General features: G+C 42.4%; 1 protein-coding gene across 2 annotated transcripts in view; it reads left to right on the top strand.

The window, feature by feature from the left end:
- Window positions 1-26,026, top strand: part of LOC124553775 (zinc finger protein 708-like) — a 93,068-nt gene that overhangs the window by 48,479 nt on the left and 18,563 nt on the right. The window contains exons 6-7 of one of the 2 annotated variants that reach the window (XM_047127711.1): window positions 16,671-16,708; window positions 16,887-16,996. In XM_047127711.1, the coding sequence (XP_046983667.1) occupies window positions 16,671-16,708; window positions 16,887-16,932 (84 nt within the window). In that variant the 3' untranslated portion in view covers window positions 16,933-16,996. Of the gene's footprint in view, window positions 1-16,670; window positions 16,709-16,886; window positions 16,997-26,026 lie in introns of those variants that run through there. The other variant, XM_047127710.1, reaches the window with a different exon arrangement.

Here is a 26,026-nt window from a genome sequence, read left to right as displayed (position 1 = left end):
ACCTTCCCATGCTGGTCACTTTAGAACCTTACGAAACATTCTGAGATAAATATTACATTAAATATCAGCAAAAACATGATTAACTGCCATCATATGCAACTGTTACAGTAAGTAAATACAAGGAAATATTTCTATACAGACAAACATGTCATATCAGGTGAGATCGTAATTTCCTGCTCATTTACATGTGGTGCTTTAGGTTACTGCGTAGCACTTACCAAGTTCGAATTACAACCAGTTGAACTTGACACGTCTTGATCACACTGCGTAATAGTTAATTTGTCAAAAACGTATCTAATACACATTCGATAAGGATAATGGTGTAGTGTAAAATATGCTGTCTTTTGGTGTATGGGATTGTGGAGTATATTTAGTTCTGGTCAAATTAATTGAGTAGTTTTAGTCAAATTTTAGATACCCTGGATCCAGTTGAGTTCCAGACAAACTATGTATTTGCTGTACAGTTTGATGTATTGTTTATGCTTGTGGCAGTTTTGGCTTACCAGTAGTACAATTTAGCATTATTGTAATCAGTGTTTATAAAATTAATTAATGAAAAACTATACAGGGCTCTATTTAACTCCTGAAGTTGGGCTGCACAGTTTGATGTAGTACTGTTGAATTCAATTTTAGTGTTGTTCTATATAATATTTGTGAATAATATTTTATTGCTGAAAAGTGAAAAATTAGCAGTTGGCTATGCATCTGATTTTTTGAGAGATCAGTCAGCAGAGTTAGAATATTTGATTTGTTGCATCCTTTGTTTATTGCTGTCCCTCACTTATTTTGGCCGCATTCATCTTTTGTTTGTCAATGAGTTTATGATTAAGATTAAATGTGTGACAAAAATTCTACTTGCCATCATAGCACCGACCTTGGGAAAGTCCTAAAATTGCTCAAAGATACAACTGCAAAAGTTGTATGAATATGAATTTCAATACTGCCTCACAGTTGTCTGCCTTTTCTCACAGGCAAGTATTCCCAATGGATAGCAGGTTATGTGCAATTCTCTTGGCTTAGGAGGAACATTGTTCACCAGAGCAAAATATTAAATGTATAGATGTTTGTGTTTCAATGTTAAATGGGAAATGTTAAGTGTCAATCAATCCTGTGCATTTGATGGTAGATTCACATTACTATCTCACGTGTAGTATTTGAAAGTTTGAATGCATGACAAATTTTCAGTTACCTTAATTATTTGTTCAAATTAATTTCCATTGGTGCTTACAAAGACTTGATACCATATATTACGGTTTATAAAATTAATTTGTTTCTTCAAAAAAAATTGCCTCCAAAATTGAGGTGTGTTATACTCAAATTTAATATAACAAGTCCAGTGTTTCAGTCAAAATTCCCAGTTGCCTTAAAAGTGGCCATATATTCAATGCTGCAAGAAATCTATTTCTATCTAGTAACATTGGATTCAATTGGCAGCAGAAATGCACCAGTGTAACAAACATGTTACAGGGATTCACAAGCTTGCTAACAGTGTCTCCCACACACCCAGCAATCACAAACCCAGAGCACTGTCTAGCCTGTGATGTGTCATGGCAGTGTACAGTGCCAGCAAACTTGAATTGAAAGTGATTTGTGTTATTGGTAACAGATGAATATTTTCTTTAGTAGCTAGCTTCACAGTGGAAAAAATAAAAGGTACTCATATGATGCAGGCTATAAATAGAAAGTAAAAGCATATGCAGAACAATGTGGAAACACAGCAGCTGAGCAGCATTCCAGTCCTCCAGCAACAGAAAAAAAAATTGCTATTGGCAGGCTAGTAAAGAAGAACAGAAAAACATGAGGAAGGCCAAATGTGCAAATAGGGGACTGAATACAAAATGGCGAAAACTAGAAGATGCTGTACTGAAATGGATTCAAGCTCACCATCCAAATGGTATTCGAATTACTACAAAAATGTCTCGAATACATGCTTGTAAGCTAGTGCTACAGTGGAACTTAACAGATACTAAGGGTGAAAATGTTTGGTGCTACAGGTTTATAAAGTGTCATGGACATAGCATGTGAACCAAGACCAAAACATCTCATAAAATTCCACAAGAGTATGAAGAGAGTATTACCTTTCCATCACATTATTATACAACATAGAAAGAAATCCAGTATGGAACTAAGTTAAATAGTGCATAAAGACTTGATGTGCCAAGTAACAAAGTTGTTGCCATGAAAAGTGCTAAAACGGTAACTATTAAAACAGGTGAACTTGAAAAAATGCACTACACTGTTGTTCTTTTGTATTGTGTTCATGGCACTAAACTTAATCCAGTGATCATTTCCAAGTGCTGAACAATGTCAAAACCTTATGAAATACTGCCAGGTGTTGTTAACATATGTGACGAAGGTTGGATGGATGAGGCTGGTATGAAATTAAGGATTAACTGTGTGTTGAAGCAAAGGAAAATCACTTCACTGAAGAATAGTTCTCTTCCTGTGCTAGATCACTTTAGTAGTCATTTATAAAATTCGGTGAAAGAGAGATTGAGACAGTTACATACAGAACTTGCTGTTATTGCAGGAGGGCTTACTACACAATTGCATTTTCTTGATGTCTTGACAAATACATGACACTGAAGAGCCAAAGAATTTGGTACATCTGCCTAATATGTAGGTCCCCAGTGGGCATGCAGAAGTGCTGCAGCACGACATGGCATGGACTCGGCTAATGTCTGAAGTAGTGCTGGGGGAGGATTAATACCATGAATCTTGCAGTGCTGACCATAATTCAGAAAGCGTATGAGGGAGTGGAAATCTTTTCTGAAGACCTTGTTGCAAGACATCGCTGATACACTCAATAATGTGGTCCTTTGGCTCCAAAAGGCCGTATCAGTGATGTTTTGTTGAATGGTTTGCACGCTGATACTTTTTGATGGCCCAGCGTTAAAACCTAGAGCAATTTGCACAGGGATTTCACTTCCATCACGCTGAATGATTCTCTTCATTTGTTGTTTGTCTCCTTCGTGCAGTATCTTTTTCCGGCCACAGCGATGTCAGATATTTTATATTTTAACAAATTCCTAATATTCACTGTACACTCATGAAATGGTCATATGAGAAGATCCCCACTTCATTGCTACCTCAGAAATGCTGTGTCTTATCCTCATGCTCTGGCTATAACACCACATTCAGACTTGATTAAATCTGAATTATGTGCTGTTGTCACAGCAGTAACTGATACATCTACTGTCTGGCACTTGTTGTCTTATATAGGCATTGCCAACTGCAGTGACATACTCTGCTTGTTTACATATCTCTATCTTTGAATATGCATGCTTATACCAGTTTCCATGGCACTTCAGTGTATTTAAATTGCATATGGAAGAGGATTGGAACAAATTGATGATGGTTTAAGCCCAACAAGAATTCGTGACAAAGGGAGTTCTAAAATGATCTAGAAACAAACAGGTGTCAGTAAACAAAGCAGTTATGATGTAGGCTGGGAGAAAATGTCATTGTTAAATCTTTCAGTAGGTCAGCATAAATAATGCTCTTGATGATAGTGAAGACCATCTTAGATATAAGAGGACAACGATACTGAGGAAAGAGGACAGTTCAGATAATGAATTTCAGTGAATTTAAAGGTCATTTTGGTTATAAAGTAAAATTTTTATGCAGACTTTGTAATCTAATAAAAAATTATAAAAATGTACTTTCCTTAAAAATTGCTTGAAAATTAAGGTGCACGTTACAGTCTAAATAATATGCTAGTTGTTTTCTTTGAATGCATTTTGATTTTATCTGATGAGCTCACATCAGACACTGTACTTAAGAATTGTTGCTGCTGCCCAGAGGGTTATCAGATTGCATATAGTGATCTGCAGAACAAAACAGTATTTGTACTCTACCACTGTTGTTTACTATCTGTTCCTTTCATCTCACCATGCGTCTAAATACAGTCCAATTACAGTATCACTCAAAATTGTTTTATAGAAAGCATTAATTACAATTACGTAAACGTAAGTGTGTAACAGAAAAAGCTTCCATTAGGTAATTCAAAAATATGAATTCGTGATCTATTTAGTACAAGTTTAAACAAGGTTATGTTGCATCAAGAGAGAAGTAATTCTTTTGAGTCAAAAATAATTTGTAGGTCTAAGTATATAAGAATAAAACTATTTTGAGATCTGAAGAATAAATTGGTATTTGTTGCATACCCAGGGGCTTTGATCACGGTCGCACATCAATTTGCCATTGAATCTACAAGCTTTTGTTACAGGTTAATTGGGAGTTCAGATCATGGGTCCAGTGAGATACCAGCAAATTGATTCTTGTTTAAGTAGCTTCTACCATGAACACATCAATTCAGCACAGATCAGAGGTGTTCAGTTGGATTTAGACCCAGGCTCTGGCTTAGGTACTCAAAAATTTTCAGTTTTGGTCTGAAAAGAATTAGAAAATAGACAGAGGTGTGTTCCAAATTGTGGACCAGCTGAAATATCCAATTATGTGACATATTGTGTCTCCTACAAGGAATCGTATTCTTTTGTAAAATGTGACTGTACACGTAACATCCCTACACCATGACACTTCCACCACCATGCTTCTACATCTACATCTACATCTACATCTACATCTACATTTATACTCTGCAAGCCACCCAATGGTGTGTGGCGGAGGGCACTTTACGTGCCACAGTCATTACCTCCCTTTCCTGTTCCAGTCGCGTATGGTTCGCGGGAAGAACGACTGTCTGAAAGCCCTCCGTGCGCGCTCTAATCTCTCTAATTTTACATTCGTGATCTCCTCGGGAGGTATAAGTAGGGGGAAGCAATATATTCGATACCTCATCCAGAAATGCACCCTCTCGAAACCTGGCGAGCAAGCTACACCGCGATGCAGAGCTCCTCTCTTGCAGAGTCTGCCACTTGAGTTTGTTAAACATCTCCGTAATGCTATCACGGTTACCAAATAACCCTGTGATGAAAAGCGCCGCTCTTCTTTGGATCTTCTCTATCTCCTCCGTCAGACCGATCTGGTACAGATCTGGTACGGATGCTTAGTGATCTGTACCTGATTGTCCCTTTAGCTTTCTTGTGATGTATACAGGGTGAGTAACTATGGTCACCTAGAATAACTCTGAAAATATGAGAGTAGCTGAAAAGTTTGTGGGACAAATGTTGCATGGGACAATGGAGGGCCATGATATGACATTGGTGTTGTGTTGCTAGATTGGGTTGCCTCAGACATGAAGGTCAACTTTGATTTTTAATTTTTTTAATAGGATCCTATAGTTTGGTACTTATTTGCTGATATCGGCTATTGAGATGAATCCAATGATGTGCAACAATGAGGTCTTTGAAGGTTGACAAAGATCAAAAAGTTGGCACGAATGTCCATTTATAGAATGTGTTGGAAGTGATGACTATTGGTATCAGTGCAGTGCTGCAATCTTCTTATCATGGATTGAGTGGTATTCCTTATCACATCAGCACTTATCAAAGCACTTGCTCTTACAATTCTCTCTCCTATCTCGTACTAATAGTAAATATTCGCCAAATAGGGCATATCCATCTAACATGCCACTGACGTGTAAAAGCCTTTCGATGGTTTTGCAATAAAACACTAACAGGAACGGTAAGACTAGTATCATTGAATCAAGCAAATGTGAATGATGTATTCCTTTGAAGAACAAGTTGATATGCTTCTCATTTATGGAGAATGCCTAAGAAATTCAGTGAGCTGGTACTGTTGCACTGTGGTTAGAGATCCTTGATCTAGTTTGTGTCAAATCACAAGGGAATCTTGCATGAGCCAGAGTAGTGTTTTACGTGTTCTGCATTGCCATAAACATCATCCTTACCGTACCATTCTTCACCAACATTAAATTCTGCTGATGGCTCAACTTCAGATTTAGAGGGATGACACATTTATTGATTTAATTTTATTTATTGATGAGGCTACATTCATGAACCATGGAAATGTTAATTTGCATCACATGCATTATTGGGCAACTGAAAATCGATATTGTATGCTGCAAGTTGCACATCAAAAACCATGGTCAGCGATGATACAGTGTGGGATTCTGGAGGACAGAATTATAGGCTCCTATTTCATCGAAGTCAGTCTTATTAGTAGGAAGTACACCACATTCCTGCAAGAAACATTAGCTATGTTATTGGAAGAAATACCTTTAGGAACAAGGAACATAATGTGGTATCAAAACGATGGGTGCCCAGCACATTTTTCGCTGATGGCTAGAAATGAGTTGCAGAGACAGTTCGCAAATCATTGGATTGTACATGGAGGTGATGTGTCATGGCCAGCTGGTTCACCAGACTGGATGCCTCTGGAGCATTCCTTGTGGGTATTTGTAAAAGACATTGTTTATAACGATGTTCCAACTACACCTGAAGATATGTGAGAGAGAATTGCCAGAGGTTATGCTTCGATAAGTGCCAATGTGATAAGGAATACCACTCACATCATAAGAAGATTTCAGCCACTACATGCACACCAATGATCATCACTTTGAACACCTTCTGTAAATGGACGTTCATGCCACCCTTTTTGACCCTTTTTGACCACTTTTTTGACCTTTTTTGACCACTTTTTTGACCACTTTTTTGACCACTTTTTTGACCACTTTTTTGACCACTTTTTTGACCACTTTTTTGACCACTTTTTTGACCACTTTTTTGACCACTTTTTTGACCACTTTTTTGACCACTTTTTTGACCACTTTTTTTGACCACTTTTTTTGACCACTTTTTTTGACCACTTTTTTTGACCACTTTTTTTGACCACTTTTTTGGACCACTTTTTTGGACCACTTTTTTTTGGACCACTTTTTTTTGGACCACTTTTTTTTGGACCACTTTTTTTTGGACCACTTTTTTTTGGACCACTTTTTTTTGGACCACTTTTTTTTGGACCACTTTTTTTTGGACCACTTTTTTTTGGACCACTTTTTTTTGGACCACTTTTTGACCTTACTGTTACACATCATTGGATTTGTATCTACAGCTGCTATCAGAAAATATGTAACAAACTATAGCATCTCATTTAAGAAAAGAAAGTTGACCTTTATATCTCTGAAGCAAGTAAAAACCGTCATATTATGGACCTGTTGTATCATGAAACTTTTGTCCCACAAACTTCTCAACTCCTACCATACTTCCAGAGTTATTCTTGGTGGCAATTCTTAGTGACTCACCCTGTATACTGGACACCATCACAAAATAAATATGTTAAATTAATTTTTGTCACTCCATGAAATCTTAGACTTATCTTTGGCATTCCAAGTTAGAGGTTTCCTTGCAAACTCTATCCTGTCCTTATTTTTTTGAATTTATGAGTGGTTTTATGTCATTTATCATGTAAATCATCTGTTACTTAGTGACTTTTTACAGTAGATGTGCATCAAATCAGTCCATTATGTTGCTTCAGGTCATCCCTGATTTGTTGAGATGTTTCTCTTGGAGCAGCAGCTGATCGCTTACAAATCATTCTGTCCTTCCTTTGCCCCCAGGGGCTCAGCATTCATTTGATGGGTACGGGCTTGGCGCCCCCGGGGTTCCTGAGCTGGGGACTGGTAAGCACCTTTAGTCCCCTGTCACCGTAAGCTCTGGACATACTTCGGCGACCACCGTGCGGCGCGGCTGTGGAACGTTGTGTGTCTCAGGGAATGGGGATCTTGGCTTGATCGCCCGGATCGAGAGGATGGAATAAACCTCTATAAACGACCCCTCAATCTCAAGGTGTGCTGCGCGCTGATGAGATGCATGGCTGTTGAGGTGGAACAGTCGTTAGCGGGCAACCTCTGGGGAACCTGCTGCACCTCAGTGGTATAAGGCTTACCTAGGCATGCGGGGCTCTGTCTATGTGGACTTCTAGTTCCCTAGCTGCTCGTGGGACCGAGATGGAAACCTCGAACTTTTCTTCTCCTCCTCCCAGAGGAAAGGGTGGGCCGCTGATAGGTTTTAACACCCAATCTAACAAGAGGGCTCATGTACCCAGTCCTCCTGATACAGGTAGTAGTAACAGAATGCATGCTGCTTCGCAGAACGTGTTTCTCATAATTAAAAGAAAAGATGGGAGTTTTGAAAAAGTTTCGCCATTTTATATAGAGAAGGGCTTAGAAGGTATTGCTAGCACGTTAAAGTCTGTAAAGCGCTTGCAAAATGGCACCTTGCTGGTTGAAACATCTAGCTTCCAGCAAGTCCAGAACCTTCAGAAGGCACAATTTCTTGGGGAGTTTGCGATAGAGACTGAATTTCACAACACCTTGAACTACAGCAAGGGTGTTGTGACTTGCAGAGATCTCGTTGACATTCCCCAGGACGAACTGAAGTCTGAATGGTCCCAGGAAGGAATTGTCAACGTGCAACACGTTATGAAATGGGTGGATGGTGCTCTCATGAAATCTGACTCATTTATCCTTATGTTTAACAGCACCAAATTGCCAGAGCATGTGAAAGCAGGTTTCCTACGCCTCAGTGTATGGCCTTATTACCCCAACCCCATGTGGTGTTTTAAATGCCAACACTTTGGCCACACTACTCTCAGCTGTAAAGGGGAACCACTTGCGAGAAATGAGGTAAAGCCGCCCATGAGGGAGTTGGTTGCTCCTCTCTTCCCAAGTGTGTCAACTGCTCTGGGGGTCACCCTGTGTGGATTAGGGAATGCAGAGTTTTCCTTGAGGAACGGAAGATCCAGGAACTTAAAACCACTAAACGCATCCCGTATGGTGAGGCAAAGAAAATCTAAAACTCCATGCAGCCGCCCACGTTCGCTGCCTCCTTTTCTTCTGTTCTGAAACAGCCAGTCTTGAAAACCGATGCCGCTACACAAACGGAGGTTGCTACTGTCAGCACTAGCACCTGCATTTGTCAATGTATATGTGCTGCTGCCATTCCTGTGAAGCCTGCTGCTCCCCCCGGCCTTCTGACCAGGCTGTGGTGGCTGACATTAAGGAAGTTCCTGCCCCTTCCCAGGTCCAGTCTTGTGCACTGCCCAGCGCTGCTACACCCCCTACTGCTTCTGAGGTTTTGGCTCCAATGCCACCTCAGGCCAGAAAATCTAAACCAAAGCCAAAGGTGAAGACTCGCCACTGAAGGAGACTGAAGTTAATCAGTCTGCTGATGTTGACGTCATTCTCTCTGACGTCTCTCTCGACTCCTCTTCAGAGACGATGGAGGTTGATGTCAGATTGGGGCAATCATCTCGCCCCAAAACTGAGCCTCCACCTGTTGTGGGCTCTCCTCCCTGACAGAAAGTGAGATTGAAGGTACTCCCACCCTGATAGATGGCTCCCATTATACAGTGGAACGTGAATGGATTCCGGGCACATGTGGAGGAACTTAACCTCCTAGCACGGCAACGTCCCCTGTGCTTGTGTTTACAGGAAATGCATTTCAAACCTTCTGATGCTCCTGTACTAAGGGGCTATACGTTATATCGCAAAGATGACCTGACTGGAGAAAGGGCCAAAGGTGGAGTCGCCGTGTTTGTCAATAATGACCACCACTCCTCTGCTCTCCCCCTGGATACTGACCTGCAAGCAGTTGCAGTTGAAATTCATTCACGTCGGAGGCTTACCATTTGCTCCCTTTATTTACCCCCTCTGGATGCAGTGAACTTAGATGCTCTCACAGATCTTATCGACCAACTCCCCCGCCCATTTCTCCTCCTGGGAGACTTCAATGCCCATCATGTCCTGTGGGGCTCCACTTCTCTTTGCGCTCGAGGTCGAATTTTGGAAAGCCTCCTAACATCCCAAGTGTTGTGCATCCTCAACACAGGTACTCAGACTCATTTCTCTACTGCTACTGGGTCATTCTCAGCCATTGTCCTATCTTTCTGTTCTCCAACCCTCACTGACTCTGTTCACTGGGAGGTCATTGACGACCTTCATTCCAGCGATCACTTCCCCATCCGCATTCATCTCCTGGATGGTGTATTGATGAAGCAGAGGCCGCCATCGTGGATGATTGGCAGAGCAAACTGGCCACTGTTCACTCGGTTGGCTGTCTTTGAACGCCACAACAGCGTACAGGAATGGGTGGATCACATCACACTTGTGATCCATCATGCTTCTGATCTGTCCATACCACGGTCTTCTGGCCCTCTTAAGCGGCGCCTTGTACCTTGGTGGACAGAAGAGTACCATTCAGCCATCCGGGACAGGTTTGCGGCTCTTCGACGATTTAAATGCCGCCCAACAGCGGCCAATATTACTGCCTTTTGAATCGCGAGAGCCAGGGCACGCCGTGTCATTAAAGAGGGCAAGAAAAGGTCATGGCAGGAGTTCCTGGACTCCATCAACCGTTCCGCTTGTTCCACAAAAGTATGGGAAGCCATCCAGAGGATTTCCGGTAAACGCAGCCGTTTACCAATAGCTGCAGTCCTGAACCAGGGATACTTCCAAACGACACCCAGAGCCATTGTTCAGACGCTGGCAGAGCATTTTGCACAAAGTACTGCCACTGCAACCCAGGATCCAGCGTTTTGTCGCTACCGTGCGACTGTCGAAAGAGCGAACTTGGACTTTCGGTCGAACAGTTCTGAGGCCTTCAACTTCTCTTTCTCCATGTGGGAACTTGAATCGGCACTTAATAAGACTTCTGACACTGCACCAGGTTACGACTGCATCCGGTACTCCATGCTGCGATATCTGCCAGCGGCGTCAAAGGAAATCCTCCTTGAATGTTTTAATCTCATATGGCAGACAGGAGTGTTCCCTACCTCGTGGAGGGACGCAATCCTCATACCTCTCCTCAAACCAGGAAAGGACCGCACATGTGCCAGTAGTTATCGTAGTATCGTCTTGACAAGTTGTGTCGGAAAGACCCTGGAACAGATGGTTAACCATCGTCTGGTCTGGCTGTTAGAGACCAGACAGCTCCTTAGCCGCTTTCAGTGTGGATTCCGAAAATTTCGGTCCACGGTCGACAACCTGACCCTCCTGAAGGCGGCTATTCAGCAGGATTTCCTCCATCAGCATCACTGTATTGGTATCTTCTTTGATATCAGTATGGCATATGATACTACTAGGAGACACTGTATTCTTGCACAAATGCATCAATGGGGCTTTTGTGGCCACCTCCCCATTTTCATTCGGTCTTTCCTGTCTCAGCGGTTTTTCCGGACCCACATTGGTAACACACTGTCTGATCGCTTTGTGCAAGAGAACGGTGTCCCCCAGGGCAGTGTTTTAAGCGTTACCCTCTTTGCCATAGCCATCAACAGTATAACGTCTACAGTGAGGAGTCCAGTATAGTGCTCCTTGTTTGTGGCCAACTTTGCTTTTTTCTGTTCCTCCTCCAGTGTTGCAACCGTGAGCCGTCAGTTGCAGCTAACAGTGCGGCGGTTACAGGAATGGGCTGCAAAGACGGGTTTTCGGTTTTCTGCCGATAAGTGTGTTTGTGTTCATTTTAATCGTTCTCGTCGTCTTTTTACTTTGCCTGACTTGCATATGGGGGATACTGTCCTACATTTTAGAGACACAGTGCGTTTTCTGGGCCTAATTTTTTACTCCAGGTTGTCATGGCTGCCCACCTACGTGACTTGAAAGCCAGAACTCTGAAGGCACTGAACATCCTCAAGTGCCTCAGCCACAGGTCTTGGGGAGCGGACAGGGCGTGTCTCCTTCAGTTTTATCGTGCTTTTATGCATTCACGGCTGGATTATGGGTGCACAGTATATGGGTCAGCAAGGCCGTCTTATTTGCAGATCCTTGACGCTCCAATGTGTGCTAGAATCCCTTGGTGTGGAGTCTGTACAACCCCAAATCCTGGGTTTTAACCGCCTGCCACCCTGGTTACTGAAAAGGCCCGGAGTGATTTTAGATTTATTGCAGTACAAGAGAGATTGCACTCCTACCACCGTTTTTAATGCAGCATTTTCTGCCATTTTATCTGAGCGCCACGACTATGTAGCTGTTTTTACGGATGGATCAAAACAAGGGGATTCCGTTGGTTGCTCAGTTGTTTTTCCGGATTGTGTCCTCAAGGTCCGACTGCCTCAGACTTTTACTGTCTTTGATGCGGAATTGTCTGCGATCTTGCGGGTACTGGAGCAGATGAGGCTTTCTTCCTCTCCTAAATTTCTTGTCTGTTCCGATTCACTCAGTGCCCTTCACTCATTACAACGTTTGTATCCGGCAAACAAAATAGTCCAGACCATCCAGGATGCCCTCCTCCGACTACAGGGACTGGGGAAGGTTGTAGCTTTCTGCTGGGTTTCGGGTCATGTCGTCATTGCTGGAATGAAAGGGCAGGTCTAGCAGCCAAGGAGGCGTGTCTCGATCCACAAGTATCTCAGTGTGCTATCCCCTTGCACGCACTCACCTCACTGTTGAGCTCATGAATCATGCGTCGGTGGGAGGATGAGTGGCTGGAAGTGACTGACAATAAGCTCCGTATAGTCAAGCCCACCACATGTGTGTGGTGTACTTCCTTTCAGCCCCATCGACGGGATGAGGTTCTCCTCACGCGGCTTCGAATAGGCCACAGCCCTATGACGCATGGCTTCCTGCTCCAGCGAGAGGACCCTCCAATGTGTGATGCTTGCGGCGTCCAGGTCTCTGTGTGCCACGTTTTATTGGATTGCGTTTTATTTTCTGACCAGCGGGCCACAGCTGACTTGCCGGCGGACCTGCCATCTCTTTTAGGCAACACTCGGCCCAATGTGGTTAAAGTTTTAAAATTCTGTGCCATGTCAAATGTTTTTACAAAGATTTTAGGGAGAGGATTTTAACTTGTTCACTATGTGACAAGCTCGCCATATTTTATGTAAGTGGCCAGCCAATGACAATTTCCTGTGGCATTCTTGTTGCTATGTTTTCCCTTTCCTTGGGTTTTACTTTCTTGTGCAGCATTTTCCTTCTTTTCCTGATTTCTTTGAGTGAGTGCTTCAGTTTTATTAGGTCTGTCCAAATTCATTCCTTTTAATGTGTGTCAGGGCACTGATGACCTCGATGTTGAGCGCCCATAAGCCCCAACACACACACACACACACACACACACACACACACTCTCTCTGTCCATCCTTGCCGGCCGCGGCCGGAGTGGCCGAGCGGTTCTAGGTGCTACAGTCTGGAGCCGCATGACCGCTACGGTCGCAGGTTCGAATCCTGCCTCAGGCATGGATGTGTGTGATGTCCTTAGGTTAGTTAGGTTTTAAGTAGTCCTAAGTTCTAGGGGACTGATGACCTCAGCAGTTTAGTCCCATAGTGCTCAGAGCCATTTGAACCATTTTGTCCTTCCTCCTCGCTCTTCAATGATGACCTGACCTTGGCTTATTGGTTACTTTTGTTTCCTGTTTTTGCCATTGACTATGCACACTTGTTTGTGGTTGTGGTATGCCATAGTCCCTAGAAGTACTGCACTGCTACCTCCCAATCTTGAAGACATGCAAAACAGCTTGTCTCACATCAAGCAGGTGTTGTTTTGCTATACTTCTAGTTCTCTACAAGTAAGCAATCACTGAGTAAATACCTCAGTCATAGTTGTTAATGGATACCATACCATCAAGGCAAGTTACATACTTTCAAGCTAAAGGAATATATACTTATATTGTTATTGCATGATCTTGTTTGTTGACTAGATATGTAACCACAGCAGCATGCAGCTCTTGATGGAGTGACACTTACATGCATTGCTCTTTTGTGACTGCATGCAAGCAGTACTGACAGCATGACACCACCACTGCAAAATATTTCTGAGGTCTCCTGTAGCCTAACAAAACACTCGAAATACTATTATCTGCATATTTGCAGAGACTCTTTGACCTGCTTGCTACAACTTGCTTGCAGTACATACATAATTGCTATGCTTTACTGAGAAGGTACAAATGTGCAACAATTTTTTTTTACTGATCAATTACAGTCAAGCTAAGGTTTTACATTTATGTATGCTACTCCTTGATCTGTACACACTTTTTTTTCCACGCACCTGACGTCCAGTTTCTATCTTGTCTTTTTGGAACTGTTATGCTGTGGACAATTTACCAGCTCAATCCTGTTTCTGGATTTGGTTTGGTTTTAAATATCTTGCTAATTTATACAAGTTTCTTGTAGGTCTTTGTGCACTCCTGTAAGCCAATAAGTTCTTTTTTTATGGTTTTAGTACTGCTGCACAGTTTTTCTTTTCAGTATGCTAAGACTCATTAGCCTTGTTTGCCAAATTTTGTCTCCAGTTATTTTCCTGCATCTTTATGTATATTTCTGTATTGTTTCTGAATTTAAATGTTTGTGCTGGTGTTCTGTTTCCTAATACCTTTTCTTTTCACTATCTTTTGTTGATTCTAAAGCAGGTATTTGTGGTACAGATGAGTATTCTGGCCAAATGACTGCCTTGCAAGTTGTAGGTTCTGCAATTTTGTAGAATGAATTTTTATTATAAATGTCTTCTGTTAACTGAAATGCAAAGTCCATCTTTCATAGTCTTCCTCTTGTGGTTCCGTTTTCCCACCATTTGGCTACATGACTTCTCATACATCCTTCAATTTGTCTTCCCCTGACCCTCCCAGTCCTGTTGTTACCCAATACTGCTTCACTGCTTCTTATCAGAAGAGATGGGTAGTCATGCTTTTCCTACTGTATTTCTTTCTCTCTGTTCTGTGGTTTTTCTACACTGTCAGCATTGCTAAATTATCTACAAAAGTTGAACAAACAATTTTGACATTATCAATTTTCTAACTAAGTAGTAGTCAACTTATGGGTATTAGATACTGACAACTGCTCCATCTGTTCAATATTCACTTTTCTAGTATAGTCTGAAAGAATAATGGAGTTAGTACATTGCCTTGGCTAAAGTCTGTCCTTATCTCAAATGAGGCTGTAGTTCTTTTAAGACGACCTGTGTTGTCTTCTGTATTTCAGCTTCTTTAAGAATTTTGAATAAAAGCAGTCTTGCTTCTAAAATTTTACGGATGTATTCCAATAGTATTTTGCTCCTTCAGTCCTTTATCAATTTGCACTCCACAGGCCCATCCTGCCCTAAGCCATCTCTGATATACCTCGTATTTCAGAATTACTGCTGTAGTTTTCTCCTTGCACTTTTCATGGAATTTCGTTGAATCCTACGAGCACATGGTTATCAGTTATTCTAGGCCAGGAATCTTACTTTAATTATTCAGTGGTAATGGTCAATTTCAACAGATATCTATTTCTGACTCTAGAATTCTTCATGTTTTTGGAATTGTGCTCTGCTACTGGCACATAAGCTGTCTGATTTTCTCAAATCATATTATTGTTGTCCTCATATCTTTTTAGTGGTGTATGCTAAATGTCTTTTTCTTGCCAATTTTCCTTTTTTCTTACATCCAGTCAGGCAGACATTCGTAAATTAAAACATTTTCTCTCAGGAGCAGGAGTGTTATGGAATGTACTTATTCAAAATTAATTTGGCAGCTGTACAATTCTCACGTGGTAGCTCAGTGTGATGTCTGAATCCTTTATAATTCCTTTTGAGGTAATACTTTCCTTGTGTTAACCATGTTTACAAATTCCATATTCATTACAAGATGGGAATCTTCGTAATCTGTATATCTAGACAATGGTAGTACTTCGTGTATTAATTTCTGTTAGTCATATCATACTGTACATCTTAATATCCACTCCCCAAGCACTAGGCATGACATTTAATAACTTTGACTTAGTTCATAGTGTGCTGTCACTTGAGAATGGCATAACAGTCAAAATTCCAGTTGTGAATAAATAAATTTAATAGCAGTTTAGGCAGAAAATGTTCTCGTCTCCATTCTGTACCAGTCTGAGGATAGATGTTTAATAAAATTTGTATGTTTTCCTCTGGTGCTTCATCAGATGCTTCTCATCATTGATCTTAGGACTGTTAGACTTTCTGCATTGTTCTTGTTATCCTGATTTATTGGTGCATGTGCATTAATTATTGTGTAACTCTCACCTAAATATTGAATTATTGCAGGAGAGAGACTTTCTGGAGGTAATGAAAAATTTGGCACCGTTTGCATCATAATTACCATTTATGAATGCAGATCCTAGTTCTGGAGTAGTTAAGCAAATTTCTTCCCTGTGTTCTCTGTTAAGAATCTACAGTTTTCTGATTGTGATATTTCTTCATCTGTGAATGTGTTATTTTGTAATGCCAATTTTAACTTGTTGTGCATTTACAATGTTTGAAACTATTTTGAGTTTGCCAATATTTATTAATGTTTGTATATTTAATGGTCCAAGCCTGTATGTAGTTCCGGTTGTGAATTTACGGTTCGGTTTAGAAGTCACCCCTCAACTCTGCAGGTTGGTCTGGGCTGCCCAGAGCACAAAGGCCCAAATGTGTCACTTATGATGATGGATTCATCTGTCATTGAATGGCAGTTTAAATAATGGAAAGAAATTGAAAGAAAATTTTACACAAGGCGTAAGTGCATGACAGGTTAAAGATGTTATTGGTCACTTTCCTTAGTGAAGTGTCTAGTAGGAAGTATGGCTACAAACAAATTACTGGCTTGTGTAGTTATTTACAGTACTGAACACAGTGAGAAAATGGAGAAAGAATTCTTACTAACATTCTGTTTCATTAACTGCAACAGTTTATCATGTCCTCTTTAATGATATTTTCAAGCCTAACTTACAGCATATTGTGGACCAATCACATGTTGGTGGGGCGTTAATAGAATTCTATTTATTTACTGGCTCATCAGTTGTAAATCACTGGCCATTTCTTCAAATTTTTCAGGTGGGAACCTCAACAAGATATGCATCTGATAGTGCAAGGTAAGTTTTCATAAGTCACTGCAGAACTTTTTCAGAAATATAAATTTTTGTTTATTAACTGTGAGAGTACTTCAGATATAAAATGCACTACTGTAATTATTCATTAGTACTATTCCTCACAACAACCATTATGTGACTATTCCTAGATAAATAGAGCAAACGTCTGATATCCATACAGGAAAATAAAAGTTCAGGTGGCATATCAGCAGCTGTATCGTGTTTAATGCAGAACGTCACATGAAAATCACTGCAAATTGAACAGATTCTTCTTGATGGGCACAAGCTAATATACTGCAGTAGAACAAGTAAGAAGAAAGGGTGAATGGCTATATATCCAAAAATTGGAGCTGATTCTCAGCCTTTCAGATTAATGAATATAGTGTTGAACATCTGTTTCAATGTGGTGCCACAGTGGTGCTCAGGTAACACACAAGCTTGTAGTGGTGACATTACAGGCCACCATCAAGAAGAAATGTAAGTAAATGGTGCCAGTTTCAGTAAAGTTGTGAAGATTTAGCTGGTGAATCCTCATTATCTCCATTTCTCCTTTGTCCTGGTGTGTTTCTGAAGGCTGTCCCATTCGTTAGACACATTACAGGTGACAAGGTAATGCATAATTGGCAGCTCCAGGTCAACGGGCAGGGTTCTCACGTACCCTCTTATACAGGTCAGGCCCAGAAGGGTGAGTGCCTGAGCTGTTACCTTCCCAAATGCCAATTGGTCCCTCTGTCAGGAGTTCGGGAGGTGTGACCTGACGTGTGAACAGTAATTTACGGTAGGTGAATCCCCCTCTGAGGTGGTTCCCAGTTGGAAAGAGTATGCCATTGGAGATGTTGGCAATCATGGGTGATTTTTTTGCAATGTATCAATCACCATCTTAGTGTGTGTCTACTAAACATAAACAGAATGAGGCTATAAATTTGAAGGCCCTTGGTTCCTCATGGTATCACGTACTGGAAAGGGTCAGTTCTTTACTATGGTTCATGCGTGCCTTATTCTGGAAGGTGTTGCAGTTGGAGGCTCTGTGAAATTTTTTTCTCATTTATGAAAAGAATGAGGCAAAGTTAATGCCCACATGCACTCATTTTCTACCATTTGCTCAAGTAGTTTTTGCCTCAAAGATTAAGGCAAGCTATAAAGTAAACACAGTCCAACCATACATTCGAAACCAGTTGAGTTCCTACAAGTGTCAACATTATAATAAAATGGGTGTCCTGTCAAAACATGGCCAAGTGTGTTACTTTTGGCAGAGATGCTCATGAGGGCAGCTGTTTGCCTCCTCTCTGCTGTCTTAATGAGCACGCCATCCAGCAGATCTGAGTGAAGGACACCAAACCCCACCGTCACTTGCAGTTCTTAGCTACTCAAAATGCATGCATTTTACCAGCTGGCATTTACAGTATCGCTTTTGCAATGCCATGCATAATGGAGGATATGCCCACCCAGACTCCTGATCTAAAATTCAATGTTGCAGTCGTGAAATCACGCAGGTCACAATAGCATCCCTGTCCCCTCCTACAGCTATGCAACAAGCCATCAAATCTTTACCTTTGGTGGCGAAATAACCTGCTACACAACTGTCAGGCTGAAAGGACAGAAACAGTACTCCTGCAAAGACTTTCTACAGCTAAAAACAAGTCTTCATCTGTCAACTAGAAAGTTCTAAGAACTGAAACAAAAACAAATGGTCTTCTCCTTCCCTGACTTGGAGATCCTCTTCAGTGGTGTTGGCACATGTACCCTTACCTGGCTGACCTCCATTTTGTTGTTGCCCACTGCCTACAAATTTTCTGCCATGGAATTCAGACTGACCCCGGGAGAGTGCCTATATGTTTGTAGATCTCATGGAACAGGATTCTGCTGCCTCTTCCCCCTGTAGCAGTGAATTTTTTAGGGGTGTCACTCAGTAGCTACCAAGATGGCTAACCTTAATTTGTTCCCTCCTCCCCAATTCCCATGATGACTCTTCTCCAATGGAACATTCATGGCATTAGATTCAAGGAGGAATTACAGCTGCTCTTGGAATTGCAGTGTCCGCTTGTTTTCTGCTTCCAAGAAAAAAAAATTGTCCTCACAACCCATTTGACCTTTCATGTTTCCTTCTGGTCCTCTGTGACCTTTCCCCCAAGGACGGCATTCCACCTCACGTGGTAGCCATGCTGGCCATCCATCTGATTTAACATGCGACTGCTAGCTGTTGCAGTCAGCATTGCCCTTCCTCATTTCACCTTTTCTCTTTGCAACATATACACCCTTCCATCATTTGCTGTTACCAAGTTGGACTTACTCTAGCTCATTTGTCAGCTCCCTCACTCCTTTTTGCTGCTTGGCGACTTTACTGCCCACCATCTTCTTTGGGGCTCTTAGAGAGCCTGTCCAAGAGGTTCCCTCTTAGCTGACCTTCTGAATCATCTCTTAGCACTGGAGCACCCACGTTCCCTTCAGATTCCATGCGCATTTATTACCATTTGGACCTCTCGTTCTGCACTGTCCAGCTCGCCTGTCATCTTTGGAATGTGTGTTCTTATAGGACAACTATCCAAGGATTTCCACCCAATAATATCAAAACAGCTTTTAGAGTTTACCCAAGAGACAAAATCCAATAATAAGTTAACTTGACAATACAATTTAAAATCATTTATATAAAAGATAATGGGACTTGGCACCATAAAATAAAAGAAGCACAACACACAACCAATAAACATAATAACAAACTAATAATTTGATACAACCAAAGGGTAAGGGCAACTCCCAACACAATCACAGACGACCGAGCTCTCAACACTTTGAAGCCTTCCCACTAGAAATGGTCCTCAAAATAAATGCTGAGAGCTCCCTGACATGCCTGCCACAACTGCCTATCACTTACGCACCTTGGTTATGTTCTGTAACACACGACAGATAATATCATCACAAGATAAAATTAAAAAATCAAATAACAATATAACATCCCAACAGAACATAACCATGGTGCCATTAACTTCCAACAACGCCATCCCACATCAGAATGAAGTTCAGAAACCGCTGCTGGAGCTTCCAGCAGAAAATGTGAAGAGCCAACCGAGCCCACACCCTAACCTGGCAGGCGACTCGAAAATTTAGCAACTAGTTGCCTCCAGGCCAGAGTATCATACGACCCCAACGGACTTCCACATCAGACAGGCAGACAGAACAAGTACGCCAACTCCAATTAATCACCACTGCATGGCCAGCACAGCGGCGAGTCGCCTCTGCCCCAGACCACTCTGCTCATATTGCGAGGCACAACCACCATAGCGCTAGTCACCAGCAGGTCAAGCAGAGCGAACTTCACATTCTGTGCAATACCCGGAAACTGACTACCCTCTCACTTTCCACCGGCCACCACAAATACATGCCAGGGACATAATAGCAAATCACTACCGGAGTGCCACCCGCGCCAGAACAGCAAACTATAATCGATTATAGCGTGCGCTCTAAACAAGATCACAGGATAGTATCACACACCATATCAATCTCCTCCCCCCAAAACCCACGGGTGGTGGGGGGGGGGGAGCAAAAATGCCCTGAATGGAGCTCCCTCTGACACAACGCCTGTGCCAAGCCTACACGTGTTCCCTAGCCAGCTTAACTTGGCTTATATGGATGCAGTAGAACTTCCAAGAACTCAACTGCCTAACCAAAAGATTAACCGGCCCTAAAATCCTTTCTATTCAATAGGGTCCACAGAAAGGAGGCTGCTGCTTACCTTTTATATAATTATGTCCCAAAGAGGATGTGTTACTGACAAAAACTAAGCCCCTCCACCTTCCCTCTAAAGGGGCATCTACCATGATTATACTGTTTGGCTTGTCTATTGTGCGCATGCAGAATGTTACGCCTCGCTGTGTCCCTATTCTCACGAAGGCGTGCCGGAGTAATTTCCCTGGGCAGTAAACCATTAATATTCGTCAAGTTAGACACAGGGGAATTTATCGAATGCCCAAACATCAACACATTAGGTGTACTGCCGGTTGACTCGTGACGCGCTGAGTGAAACACCTGATTGAGCTTGGCAATGACGTGTCCCAGCTTTTAGGGGAACAAGTATGAAAAATGCACAAGGTGGCTTTCAAGTTAAGATTGACTCATTCAGCAAAGGAGGCCTTGGGATAATACGGTGTTGTGGTTATGTTTTACCCCTTGAGAGAAACGAAAATATTTAAATCACCCTGACATGAAAGCCAGGGCGTTATCACTAACCAAGGTCCTCAGAGGGCCAAACCAAGAAAAAACACGAACAAGTTGCTGATCAGTAATATCTGCCATGACTCCCTTGGTCGGCAACAACCAGGAATAATGCGAAAATATGTCAACTACCACCAACATGTACTTATTACCTTTCCTAGTTCGAGGTAGGGGGCGATGTAATCAATAGAGACGCTCCATGGGTCTGGACTCCCTTTCTGACCGAAGAAATCAAGTACGGGGTCCTAAATCAGGTTTGCCTCACTTGCATTCATTGCATTTCGCAACAAAACTCCTACTGTTTGTATACAAACCCGCCCAGTACAAATGTTCTCGCACGTGGTTCAAGGTTTTACTAAATCCCATATGCCCTCCTGACGCAGTGTCGTGGAAAAATTTAATAACCATAGTTACGAGCTCCTTAGGGATACACAATTTGTACTCCCCAGAACCCTTTTGCTGTTTACATGAAATGGCATTGTGAAATTGAAGACCCGGTACCTATTCACCTTCTTTAAGACACTGATATAACGGTCCCCAATATAGATCATCAATTTGTTTCTGGGGTATGTCGCAAAATAACCCCAGAACATCCGTCAGTAAGGCCCCCACTCCTATCTCAGTTCCCTCCTCCGTTTCCCCATCCATGAACATCCTACTGAAAGCATCCGCGACAGTATTATCCGCACCACAAATGTGTCTAACCTCGAATCAAAAGGCAGATATGTGAACTGCCCACTGTACTGAGAGCCTGATTGTCGGTCTCCAGTACAAGCGGGCGATGTTCCAGGTAAAATGAAAATTTTTCGAGGGCAAACACCACCACCCAAGTCTCGCACTCATAAACAGAGTACATTTGTTCTGGATCGGATAAACGACGCGATGCATAAGCAATAGGCCATCGACTACCTTCTTGGCCTTGTAGTAATACGGTGGTAATTCCTCCCCGGGAGGCATCAGTCTGCACAGTAAATTACGAATTGAAATCAGGTACTGCAAGGACTGGAGGATTAGCGATGGCCTGTTTCAAAGTGAGAAAAGCAGTTTGTTGCTTTGAGCCCCAATGGAACTTAGCATTTTTCTTTCGTAACTGATTGAGGGGTCCGCTAACAAGGCAAAATCAGGGACGAACTTACGAAAAAAAATTACACATACCTACGAAACGGGCAACACATTGTTTATCGCAGGGAGGCTGAAACTCTTTAATAGCTCATGTGCATTCCTGATCTACCTCCACACCTCTTTGAGACAACATGCCCCAAGAAGACAATACTAGTATTACACAAACTTATTTTGGAAGGCTTAACCGTCAGACCTGCATTATGCAATCTTTCAAATACCAACTGCACATGTGTAAGGTGTTCCTCAAACGACGCGCTGTAAATTACCAAATCGTCTAAATAATTATAGACGCGCTGAAACTTCAGATCACCCAAGACTCTGTCCAGAAGTCTTGAAAGAACAGTGGCACCCGTAGCCAAACTGAATGGAACTTTGTTGCTCAAATAAGTTCCAATCGGTGGTAAATTCCATGGCGGGTTTAGAAGATTCACTAAGGGGAATTTGAAAATACGCTTGGTTTAGATCTAATACAGTAAATACTTTCACGCCGCAAAACCAGGTGAAACAATTATGGAGATCAGGCAAGGGTACCAACTCTAGTATAACCTTCTCATTTTACCTGGCTTAGGGAGCAAGAACACAGGCGAAGCATACGGAGATGTGGAATAATGAACGACCCCCATTTCTAACATTTGATTAATTTTGTCTTTCAAAATGCACATCTTCAGAGGGGACAGTCTATACGGTGTCTTACACAGGAGTGTTGTCAATAAGTCGGATCTTGTACTGAATCAAGCTAGTTACCCCGACCTTATCAGTCATCACATCAGGGTAATTCATCAACAACGCTTGTAATGCGTCAGTCAGGCTATGGTTTAAATGGGCCGTAACAGGGAGTCGTTCCTGTACAGAGAACACCTGGCAACCTCCTCCCTGTCTACAATCACAGAAGGCAATTTTCGTTCCAGGTTGGAACCGAAAATGAAATGTGCCTTTAGAACAATCTATAATAAGACCCGCTTTGTATATGAAATCACATCCCAAGATCAATGGGATATTTAACTGCTCGGCGACCGACAACTTCACCGGCGAAGAAAATTTTTCGACAGATAAGCTAACCTTACGTTCCCCGAGGATAGGCAACAACTGGCGATTGGCCACACGACGTTTTACCTCAATAAGAAGCGAATTTGAACTATGGGCCAATGTATTAAACTCAAAATACCAGTTCTTATCTATTATAGAATGGGCACTACCAGTATCCAATAGGGCACAAATCTGTTCATCCCCAATCTTCACGCAAATGTAAGGAGAGGAGGGGCGAGAGACAACACGAATGGCCCGGCAATTAACTGGCCAATTTATCTTCCTGCATCTCCAAATCCTTCTCCTCTTCCCCTGGTGTCATTTAGCATCACGGGGTGTCCGCGGCACCGGACAGGCCCGAATAAGATGATTGCGCGAGCTGCAACTAAAACAACGCCACTCCAAATATATGTCGCTTGATCTTTCATGTGTATTCCGAAGAAATTAATAATTTGATACAAACAAAAGGCAAGGGCAACTCCCAACGCAATCACAGATGAGTGAGTTCTCAACACTTCACAGGCTTCCCTCTAGAAACAGTCCCTGAAATAAACGCTGAGAGCTCCCTGACATGCCTATCACATCTGCCCATCACTTATGCACCTTGGTTATGTTCTGTAACACACGACAGATAATATCAACACAAGATAAACTGCTTTTCTTACGCAGACTTTACCCAACACATCAAATGCCAAATATACCATACATGAACGCAACCCCAGGCAGGTAACAGGAACCACCTATGTGAATTCCTTCAAAAAGAAACATACAGGCCACACCAAAGGTTCCACTGAGCAGACTGGGTGAGTAACGACCCACTCAGCAGAATAACCATACGATACTCCAGTTGAGCAAGTAAATTAGTACCAACAAATATCGTAACGTGACACACACACACACACACACACACACACACACACACACACACACACACACACACACCAAAAACTTCCAACAACGCCGTCCCACATCAGAATGAAGTTGAGAAACCGCTACTGGAGCTTCCAGCAGAAAATATGACCGGACCTCCACATCAGACAGGCAGGCAGAACAAGTACACCGACTCCAATTAATCACCACCGCATGGCCAGCACAGTGGCGAGGTGCCTCCGCCCCAGACCACTTTGCTCGTATTGGGAGGCACAACCACCTTAGCGCTATTCACCAGCAGATTAGCAGAGTGAACTTCATGTTCCGTGCAATACCCGGAAACAGACTACCATCTCGCTTTCCGCCAGCCACCATGAACACACGCCAGCGACGTAATAGCAAATCACCACCGGAGTGTCACTAGCACCAAAACAGCGAACTATAATCGATTATAGCATGTGCTCTAAACAAGATCAGAGCACAGCAATGCACGCCATATCAACCTGGAATGACCCATTCCCTCTAACATACGCAAGTGATCACTTCCTCTGTGCTATCCATGCACCAATACCTGAGTGGAAATTTAATTGGCAGCTTTCTAAGGCCGACTGGGGGCTTTACCCCTCCCTCAAGACCTTTACACAGCTGTGATGACCACATAAAGTATCTTCCAAATGTTATCCTTACCGCCGAAGAATGTTCCATACCGTGCACTTCAAGTTTCCTGTAGCGTGTCCTGGTCCCTGGTGGACTGAGGCATGCAGCGATGTGATTCACTTGCAGAGATGTGCTCTCCACATCCTGATACATCTGCTGGAGGGCTGGTATCCTCTGTAGTCCGTACATGTGGCGCTTTAGAGGCCATCTGCCCCATTTACTAGAGGAAGTTTTGAAAACACAAAGTTTTCTCAAGGTTTATATGGTTTGACTTTGTCAGACACATTTATTCAGGAAAACGGGGTGCCTGAATGCTCGTTCTGGGTATCATTTTCTTTCCTATCCCCATTACCCATATTATGGAATTACCCAACAGGCATCTCCAGTTTCACCAAGGATTTTGTAGTCTTTTACAGTTCCACACCAACCTGTCTCCTTGTGTGGCGTCTTCAGCATCATTCCTATCGTCTTTTCTCGTGAAGCATGGGCAGTGGTTTTCACTTTTCCACTGCCAAAACCTTTTCTATGAATATTTGACGGCATAATGAGTTTCTTACACCATCTTTACATCTTGCACCTTTTGTTCTTTCATTCATTGAAACTAGAAAATTCCTGGGGCTCATGTTTGGTAGGAAACTTCCTTGGTCCTCCCATGTATTCTTACCTGGCTGTACATGGTACCCAGTTCCTCAGTGTCCTACATCTCCTAAGTGGTACTTCCAGGGGAGTGGTTCAGACCACCCTTCTCCATTTTTTTTAAAAAAAAATCCCATGTCCAGTCATAACTAGACTGTGGGTGTTCAGTTCATTCCTCTGCATCTCTGTCCATCATTTGCTGTCTCAACACACTCCACCATAATGGAGTATGTTTCACCACTGGTGGGTTTCACCCGAGCCCGGTTTAGAGTCTATGCAGAAGATGCTGCACAACTAGTCATATTGGCATGATGATGTCTTCCTCAGTGGATAGGCATGCCATTTCTCTTTCACCACTCATCCTGTTCCCTCTTATTCGGTTACTCCTCTGCCTGCTAGTACAGGTAATGCCATTCATCTCAGTTACCTCTTGGAGTTTGCTTTTGGCTTCTTCTTTGCAGCTTAACTTCACAGTACCTGCCACATTCCTTATGGTTGTGAACCCTTCGCCACCTTGGCTTCGTGTAGCAACCCATGTTCATTGTGGACTTCATTTTCTTCACTTTTATATGCAGGACCCCCTGTAGGAAAAAAATACATAAATAGTATGGACCAATCTGTCGTCAAGGTACAAAATTCATTGCAATATTACACTCTACACAAATTGTACTGACTGGCAGTTGGTTCACCAGTTGATAACTCAAATTTTCAGTATTATGCACCATCACTTGTCCCTCTGAGAAACCTAGTAGCCATCCTATTAAATATTTGTGACTGAAGTCCTCAATGTATTTTGTTTCT

This window comes from Schistocerca americana, chromosome 11 (assembly GCF_021461395.2).
Source record: "Schistocerca americana isolate TAMUIC-IGC-003095 chromosome 11, iqSchAmer2.1, whole genome shotgun sequence".
Lineage (NCBI taxonomy): Eukaryota > Metazoa > Arthropoda > Insecta > Orthoptera > Acrididae > Schistocerca > Schistocerca americana.
This window is presented reverse-complemented; position numbering and strand designations above follow the sequence as displayed.